Raw genomic sequence first — 9,661 nt, 5'->3', positions numbered from 1 at the left:
TCATTACTACCATGTATTCTTTAGTAAGTGTCCTTTTAAAATACAGAACTCCTCTTAGTAGTATGTCTCAATCTAGTGGTCTGTAGTGATATATTTATATATTTTCTTTATATGCCACTGTTCTTCCCAAACTGGGACCTAAAATGGCTTACAATTTACGTAATTTTAAAAAGAATGCAAATATTAAAATAGAAATTTATTATATTGTTAAAATACAATTATAATTAAAGCAGCTTAAAAATCTCTTACTTGAAAATTTAATAGTGAAAACTAGCATGTCAGCCACAACCCCATGGATGACGGTTAATTGCTGGAGGTGTGCCTAAATAAAAAATGTAATTGCCTTCCAGTGGAAGGACAGCAGAGAAGGGGCAATCTTAGCTTCTTTTGGCAAAGTTTCCAGAGAGGAAAAAAATCAAAATCACCTGCCCTCTGCCTCTGCTGTTTCTCAGTGTACTATAGGTGTGTAAAAGGAAAAGTGAATTGCATAAAGTGTGGATGACTTGTGATGCTCTGAATTTTGTAGAATGCAACCCAACCCAATTTTGTAGAATGCAACCCATATCCTTTTCATTGACTATGATAGTGAGAATGTGAAGGGCCACAACTTGCCCATCCTTGGCATAAATTGGTGTGGGCATCTTTAGCAGATCCAGAACCAAACCTCTGGAGATTACAAGGAGAGCCAAAAAAACCTGGAAGATGCCAGAAGTCCAGGTTTGGTTTGGAAAAACTTGTGTTTGGGGGAATGTATCCGCTAAGACCTGCAAACCTCTGCTGGAGGCTTACCCATTGGTGATGACGGAGAGCACAGCTCTGGCATGAATGACTCATCTGGAGGATGTAATAAACTGACAGCATATACAGTAATACTTTAATAATCTTATAATCTGGGGCTGAGATATCCAGCATCAACTGGATGCCATGCAGCCTTGAACTGCTGCATGGCAAAAATGAAAGGAACCTCTACTCTGCACTTTCACAGCAGGAAAACATTTTGGCCTGTCCTTGTGAAGATGCACAGTGCCATTCAGCCTGCAGGATCAGCAGAAATCAGCAAGCAAGTGCCCAGCATGCTTATTCGAAGCTGCGGACTTGCTCCCCAAGTATGTAAATGGTAGAACATTGCAGACCTGTGTGGATGCCAGTAGGTTCCACTTCGTTTCTAAAATCAAGGCAGGAGAAGTAACATATCTAGTGCTTCAGAGAACACTCCAGAAGCAAAAATGACAAAACTGAGGCTGTCCTAATTTGGCTACACCACAAGAAGGCAAGTCTTCCTGGAAAAGAGCATAATGCTAGGAAAAGTTGAAGGCAGCAGAAAAAGAGGAAGATCAGAATGTGAGATGGATTGACTCAGTACAAGTAAGAGCCCTGACTTCACAACAGCCGAGCGGGGCTGTAAATAACACATTTTGGAGGCCACTGGTTCATAGGGTCGCCCTAAAGTCGGAGGCGACTTGAGGGCATTTAGCAACAGGAGGCTTTTCGGACGCCAAGCGGATTTGGCGACTGACTACCTCTCCCCTCCCCTCCCCTCCCCTCCCTCTCAGCAAAGAGCAGCGAAACGAGGCAGGAGGGTTCGCTCCAAGGGTCTTTCCTGAAACTGAACATTAACCATCCACTTTCATCTAAGGAAAAGCGGCAACCCGTTACGAGTCGAGCGTCACGCCATTCCCGTGACGTTTAAACGGGTGCGTCCGCCAGAGTTTTCCGGCCCGGCCCCTTTTTGGTGCTGCACAAGCTGAGCGTCATGGATCCGAATTTGAAGTTCTGGCGCAGCGAGGGCGAAGTATGGCTGCAGAAGCGCCCTCCGTAGGGCAAGCGGGGATGGGGCGGCGGGGGGCGGGCCGCGGGCGCTTGCTTGCTGAGGTCTAAGAGAGGAGAAGGGAGGCCTGCCGAGGTCTCCGATGGTTAAAGGAAAGGGGGCTGAGTCCGCGAAGGTCAGGGAGGACTGAATGACTTGTAAACGGAGGAGGACGGCCGCTGAATGTTGCTTGCCGGCTTGTACTGCTTTGCAGTCCCCCATAAATACGCTGTTTTGGTGCGTGCAGCTAATTTTTAGATACGGGTGGGGGGGGAGGACGTACAGCAAGCGCGTTAAAGATCTGTCTCATTTTTTATCTGATATATCTCAAATCCAGCCCAACTGTTTTATAAATCACAGGGCTTGAAAAAGGTATGTTTTTGGACCATACGTCTCTGGGGTGTGTGGTGCAAAAAGTCGAACTTTCCCAAGCTCAGACTGAGCAGTGTAACTGTACATTTTCCCCTTGCAAATTCCCATTGCTTTCAATGGGAATAAACATGCATGTAAGCGGATATAGCGGAGGTAGGTCTGATGTTTTGTATTTAAGCTCCCATCAGATCCCCTCTCTACATTGCCAGTTGTCAGGGATTATTGGAAGTGACATCCAAAACCTTTGGAGGGCCAAAGGTTTCCCATTTCTGGTATATACAGTTGCATCCTTCATGCCTTTCTTTTTCAGAGTTAAAGGAAGGTAATGTGGGTTTGGATTGTGAGATTTTGCATTCATCTCAGAGACAAGTGGATGCTAAATATTTGAAAAAGGCCTACAGCACAGATATCTTCAGTTGCGCCCACGTGTTTCTGACAAGACGATAGAGCCCACGTGTTTCTGACAAGACGATAGATAAGGCATGATGAGATTCTCCACATATTTTGGAATCTCTGCTTTATGAGTCGTTTTTCTCCTTGCTGCCCTCCTTATAAGAACTCTTTAAAAGTTGCTTGGTGTTGAGGTTCTTAGTATAGCTGCACTTTCTGTCTGTCTGTCTGTCTGTCTGTCTGTCTGTCTGTCTGTCTGTCTATCTATCTATCTATCTATCTATCTATCTATCTATCTATCTATCTATCTATTTATTTATTTATTTAATACTCCGCCCATCTAAACCAAAGTCTACTCTGGGCGGCTAACAATAATAGATAAAATAAAACAATATAATATAATAAAAAACAACAGTAGTAATATAGCTCAAGATGGGAAAAATATTCAAGTGAAGACAGGAGGGAAAGCCTGCCTAAAGAGCTCTTGAAAACACCCAGCAGGGGAGCCAGACAGATCTCTGGGGACAGATTGTTCCAAAGGTGAGGGGCCACAGCCGAGAGGGCCCGGTTTCTTGTTCTTTCTCTCCGGGCCTCCTCCCTTACAGCTCCTTAAAAGAGATATTTAGCTGAGTTCATTCTGAAAACAAAAGTCTAATATAAAGTAATTCACCATTGTATTGAAACTAGCCTGATGGTAGCCATGCAGGGGACAAAGCATATGGAATCGTAAGCAGGCAGAGCATGCAGGCTGATGGAAGAGAGAGAAAGTATTTTCTCTGCTCCCTTGTAGAGACCAGATGTGGTGCCAGAAGAGGGACAGTCCTTCTTGAAAACCAACCTGGAATTGCAGCAGGCTGCTTGATGGTGGGTGAGATGAAGCTCACTGTCTCCTACCAGCCTCCTTAGAATTAGCATCCAGGCTTGCAAACTTTAACCTGAGTTAGCTTATTTTTGGACCCAGAGATAATGCTTGCTGTGAGCATGTCCGCACAAGTGTGGACTTAGGGCAGTTGCCTGAACTGGAGGAAAATCAAGTTGAAATCACTCAAGTATCCATGCAGAAAGTATACATTGATCCAGCAGCAGGATAAAAGGATGAAGAGTACAGTGTTTCAGAAAAGTTGTTAGAACTATGACTTTCAGCAAGAGAAATGCCCAAATTTTCTCACAAGTGGAAAAGACTCTCATTATATGGGAGGCTGACATAAGGTGTCGAAATAAAAGAAGGTTTGCTGTACAGTATTTGGTAGACCTAGATTAATGCTCAACTTTAGGAGATTATGGCCACATGGGACTGGTAAATCTAACATATTTTAAAAAGTGCATTTCTTCCTTTAGACTTGCTTTCAAAGATTTTGTTGTTGGATAGACATCTTGAACCCATTTTACGTATTTACATCAAAAGTAAGTAGCTTGCTCATTTATCTTGATCAAAAAATGGGGCTGATTTGAGACTGGAACACTAAATACCGATTGGGAAATATAGTCAGAATAATGCATGACTATCATATCCACATTTAAGGGGATGTAAGTCTGAGGGGACTACTGTTTTCAGAAGTGCAGTGCTACACTTGCTGTGTTTCAAGTACAGTACTATGCACCATTGGGAGGAAAGCAGCAGCATCCAGTTAGTATTGGACAAACATGCTAGAAAAAGACTGAAATAATTTTGAATTGAGTAGTAGGCGAGAGGATTAAACTGTTGTTTTTCTGAATTTATTTCAAATCTCCTAGTCCCCTGTTTAAAGCAAATTTAAGTGTGGTACAGGTAGTTAATGGGAGTGGTGTAAGTTTTCTATTTACAAAGCCTAAAACTGAAGATTGACTGCTGCAGGAGGTTTGAATAAGGAAAGACCTGTGGATGTTCATAGAAAAAAGATGACGTAGTTTTTTCACTGTTTTCTCCCATATTTATATATAGAAGAAAATTGACAATGCAAGAATGCTTTTGCTGGATGCTAGAAAAAATAATACAGACTCCTTACAGGATGAAAAGGTAACTGACATTTATGTCCTAATAAAAATATTTTGCCAGAGCTGAGAAATATTTGTGTATACACACACATAGAGTTTAAAAAAATCTACAACCACCAGAATAGTTATTGTGAACTTCTTTTTTGTGGTCTCCATGAATGCACACAAATGGGCTAACTTCCATGCATGCATGACTCTCAGAATCTTATAGAGCTTAGAAAAGAGAGGTTGTTAGAGGCCTACTGTACTATAGGCACACTCTACCACAGTGATCTCCTCTTCGACAGCCTGCAGCAGGGGTCTCCAAACCTTTGACCCTGATGGCCACACCAGATATTTCCAACATTTTTGAGGGCCGAAGGAGCAGGGGCGTGCACATGCATTCTCCCTCCCACATGCACACACCTGCCTCGCAGGTGTCCACATGGTGTCTCAGGAACTGAGGGAAGACCGTTAGAGGCACCGGGAAGCAATGTGGGAGGGTGGGGACTTGAACAACCTCTCTTTTCTAAGCTCCAGAAGGTTCCGAGACTCACATGCAAGGAAGTTAACCCATTTGTGTGAATTCACAGAGATCCACTCGAAAAACCATAGTTCCGGTACGTAACCTATCTTTCTGGTAGGTATAGTTGGGAAAACAAGTGTTTCTCATCTTTGTATTTTGTATATAATTGTAATAAGTGTGGTTTTAGTGTGCAAATACTTGGACTCTTCTTTTTCTCATTCTGTCAGTTAGTTTCATGTTTTCCTGAAGAGTTCGTATATAAAGGCCAAAATCCTGTTGCTCAAATTGCACTGGAGTGGACCCATTGAATCAATGTGAGTCACCTCCTATGTAAGTTCATTTGATTCAAATGAACCTACTCTCATTTAGTATACTGTTAATCAGGTTCTGCATTTATGGTACAAGGGTACACTGGACAAAAGGCCTGTGAACATATGGACTGAACTGGCCTGCAGATATATGGCCCATGGAATGGACTACTGACCTATGGAATTGCCTGCCTATGGAATGTCATTGAGGAAATCTTTGGTTTGCTTCATACACAGCACAATTGATTGTTTCCTGTCGGCAAAAAGGGCTGAGGAGTCATTCCAATCTGGACTTTTGCATGATGGACTGAATGAAAAAGGGACAGATACATGACTGCTGTGGCAGCAAGGCTCTGGCTGAGGTGGAAGATAGTGGAACAGTATGGACAGGCTGCAAGGTTGAATATTTTCAGTGGCTCAAGACCTAGAATGTATTTTGATAAATGCTATGGTCACATCATGTGCCTCAGGACAAAGGGGTGATTTACTTCCTGGGAATAAAGAAAAAATGGTGTAATGCACATTTTCTCTCATTTTGCCATCTACCAATGCAAAAATGAATTTTAGAGCTGAAAGTAATCAGCCTGAATGGAGGAAAACTAGGGGCATCAGTGAAGCAAAAAAAAAAATTGTTGCTTGGGGCTCAGAGTCACATTTATTCACATTCATATTCATGCTCACACAGATGCTTCTCAGTTCATTTTTTCTCATATAATCTTTACTTTTGCAGAGTTTGACTGCTGTGAGGCCTTTAAGCCTTAGCTTGCCTTGATTTTGAGAGAAGTTTTAGTTTTTACAATGAAATAGGCTAATCCTTCTGAGAGATACTACACCTTCCTTATTCTCTCTCTCTCTCGCTCACACACAGACACACACAGACAGAATGATTTCACTACTCTATTTTACATTTTTGCTTCTTATCTCTTTCCTTATGATTACTCTGCAGTACAAGTCTCTCTGCTCCTTTAGCTTCATCCAGAACTTCTGCAATATTCTGTGTCCTTTTCACTGGCTTCATCGTGCACTTGATACTATGCCTTATTCCTTCATACTACAAAGATGTGGTATCCTCATCCATTTCTGGAGCATCTTATCTAAATCCACATGATTTGCTACCAGACCAGCAACCTGGAACCTGAGAGCATATTAATTGTATTTTAATTGTACATATCTTTATTGTATTTTAAATGCTGTAAGCCGCCCAGAGACCTTTGGGTAGTGTGGGCGGCATATAAATTAAATAAATAAATAAATAAATAAATAAATAAATAAATAAATAAATAAATAAATAAATAAATAAATATTTTGCCACTATTCACTATCTTGTTGTGAACAAGTTGTATACTTTCTAGTCAACTGTGCAGGGACATAAAATAACCTCCCACTTTTTGAAGGATGTTGGCTATGCCTTCCCTTCCTTTATCTTCCCACTCTGATTTCTTAGCTTCCAGTTCTGCTCTCACGATTTTTCCAATTCCTGGTGCACACACATGCACCAATTCAACAACATCTTGTTCCTCAAGTTGGCTACATACCTACACATCAGCAGCCCATATGAAAAAGTTATGAGAGTCAAGTGGGCCCAGCAATTTTGCTATGGATTGCTTTTCCATCTCATTAAAACAAAGAAATTGTATCTCAGTAAGCCACAGTTAGAGTATGACTAATCAATGGAACCTAGAGAGGAGTTGACTGATCAAATTCCTTTTGATTCAGTGGCCTTATTCTAGTGTGGTTTACTATGCAAAGCAACAGGATTTTGGCCACTGTATTATTTTGAAGCTATATCTGCACAGGTGAAGTTCAACCCTATTTTTATTCATGCATAACTTATGTTTAGGGCAGTTGTATGTAGAAACTGGTGTCGCCACCCCTCACATTGCATCCCTGGACTATCCTCCCTATGTCTGCAAGTTGAATGCCAACATCTGAAATGGAACCCACAAAGAACAACAACTGCTCATGTGTGAGGACTCCACATGATCAGGTTACTAGACCAGGCACATATATCAATCATGTGAAACCCATAGACTCAAGTTATTCTGCTGTTCACAGAGAGGGGTTTCTTTTCAGATATCCATTGTCAACTCCTGAGTACAAGGCGAGGCTATCCCAGATGTGTTGTATGAGATATGAGAAGCTAGACCAGAAACATGGCCTTTCTTTTCCTTCACTGTGGTTGCCTTGTGCACAGAGAAATGTAAATAGGGTTGATGAATGGACCTGATCTTGCCAAGTGTGTTTGCATCATTATGGAATGGAAAGCATCAGCTAATATATGGGGAAAAGCTGGGCTTCTTGAGGGGGAGCATTTTTTTAAAAGAACATAAGAGTTGGCGACAAATTAGAAGTGTAAAAATCTTGCAGTCTGAATTTGAATAATAGATATACTTGTGATACTGTGAGGATGTATGGAATGGAAAAGGAGTGCCTGTATCTCTAAAGAGACTATTAGACTCCCCAAAGTGGAAAATGATTCTCAAAAGGTGGCTAGGATTTTAAGATCTTCATGTCTCTGTGAATCAGACCACGGGTATTCTGCGCTTGCGTGGAGCCTCATCAGAAGATTCTAGAGCTTCTGCGGTAGCAAAAAAACACATTTGTGTAGACCCCTCCCCCTCTGTATATGTACCTTGGCGCCAAGACTCTCCCTTCAGTTTTCTTTCAACCGCTGTGTTGAGCGCCTCACATTTGTTGCTTCTGTGAGTCTAAAAGCGAAAGAGAATTTAATCTTGATTCCTTTAAGTTTTCTTTAAACCTTATTATTGATTTTTAAAAAGAGATTTCTTCTTTTTGTTCCAGCCCCAGGGCCTAAGCCCCACCCCCATTTTTCTTATTTTATCCATATTTCATGACACCCTTGGGCCTGTTTAAACATTGTGTGGTGTGTGACAATAAGATCCCACTTTCGGATGGCCACACTAAATATTTGTTCTGTCTTGGTGAGGCTCACCAAACCTTCTCATGCCCTCACTATAAGAACTTCAAGCATGGAGTTCTCCGCCTTTCTAGGCTTAAGCTTCAGCTTTGGGAACAATCCCTTCAACCTGCAAAAACTATGGCTCAGCCTTCTTGTAAAACCACCTCACAAGCTAAAGCCATGGAAAAAGCTATCTCAGAGACGGCGAAACAACGCCCTTCGGCCAGCCCACCCCATTCTGATGCCCCCTCAACGTCATCCAAGCAAACAAAAGGGCAGAAAATTAAGTCGTTGAAGTCTTTGCCATTGAAAGCAACCACAAAAAGAAAGCCGCCCACCAACACCTCTTCAGTTCCGGATCCCTCGCCAATGAAAAAGTCCAAATCTTCGAAGGTGAAATCCCCTGAGATTACTTCTTCGCAGCCCTTGGAGTCCGAGGATTTAATTTGCATGGGTTCACCCTCAGACAAAGAAGGGCCCCCATCCCATCAACCATACTTTTCACAATCACCAGAATGGGAAGAGCGGGTGGATCAACTTACATCCTCTCCCGCCAGCCCCCAACAATCCAGCTCCCCTAGTGAGCCCTCTATGGTTGCTTCACCTGATATACAAGGGATAGAAATGTGACCTGATACCATGCCCTACTTCGTCCCAGCAGGCCTACCACCTTAGCCTCTGACACATCATCAAGCGCACATGCCTCTGCGTGCGGTGTTGACCCATGCCCAGCACCATTATCGGGTAGCCATTTGCCCCAGTCAGTGATCAGCAGGAAAGCGTGCCAAGAACTATCAACCAGTTACTTTCCCCAACTGTCTTGGTGGTGCTGTACCCAAAACCTTACAATGGGATGACCTTTCCAACAACCACGTCCTCAAGTACAAGTCACTACCAACACCAGCCTCAAAGGCTGGGGCGCTCATGGCAAATCCTTAAAAATTCATGCCCAATGGTCAGAAAGGGAGAAATTGCTCCACATCAATGATCTAGAGCTGTTAGCAGTGATAAAAGCGTGCAAGGCTTTCAGAGACCATCTCGCAAGCAAGATGGTGCAAATCGCTAGCGACAACACTACAGCAATATATTATATTCTCAAGCAAGGAGGCACCCATTCTCCAAGCCTCCTGTATCTCGTAGTCAACCTCTGGGAATGGTGGTCTGTCACATCATATCTGCCTCACAGCATTACACATAGCCAGCCAAAACAACAATCTGGCAGATCTCCTCAGTCACAAGGAATCCCAAGCTCATGGATGGGAGCAAGACCAGTTCTGTCTTTCTCCTTCCCTGCAAACGCTGGGGCACACCCACCATCGACCTCTTTGCCTCCCGGACAAATCAGAAGTGCAAACGTTACTGCTCCCGCGCAGGAGTTGGCAAGC

At 42.8% G+C, this 9,661-nt stretch overlaps 1 protein-coding gene across 7 annotated transcripts in view; it reads left to right on the top strand.

Annotated features, from left to right (window-relative positions):
- The first annotated feature begins 1,524 nt into the window (after window positions 1-1,524).
- SFXN4 (sideroflexin 4) overlaps window positions 1,525-9,661 on the top strand; it is a 28,982-nt gene continuing 20,845 nt past the window's right edge. For 4 of the 7 annotated variants that reach the window (XM_078389614.1, XM_020786473.3, XM_020786472.3 and 1 more), the window contains exons 1-3: window positions 1,840-2,044; window positions 3,908-3,973; window positions 4,491-4,565. In XM_078389614.1, the coding sequence (XP_078245740.1) occupies window positions 1,991-2,044; window positions 3,908-3,973; window positions 4,491-4,565 (195 nt within the window). In that variant the 5' untranslated portion in view covers window positions 1,840-1,990. Of the gene's footprint in view, window positions 1,793-1,839; window positions 2,045-3,907; window positions 3,974-4,490; window positions 4,566-9,661 lie in introns of those variants that run through there. The other 3 variants (XM_078389615.1, XM_078389616.1, XM_020786474.3) reach the window with 1 other exon arrangement.

The sequence above is a fragment of the Pogona vitticeps genome, chromosome 3 (assembly GCF_051106095.1).
Source record: "Pogona vitticeps strain Pit_001003342236 chromosome 3, PviZW2.1, whole genome shotgun sequence".
Taxonomy (NCBI): domain Eukaryota; kingdom Metazoa; phylum Chordata; class Lepidosauria; order Squamata; family Agamidae; genus Pogona; species Pogona vitticeps.
The sequence above is the reverse complement of the archived record's forward strand: the minus strand, read 5'-3'. Positions and strand labels throughout refer to the sequence as shown.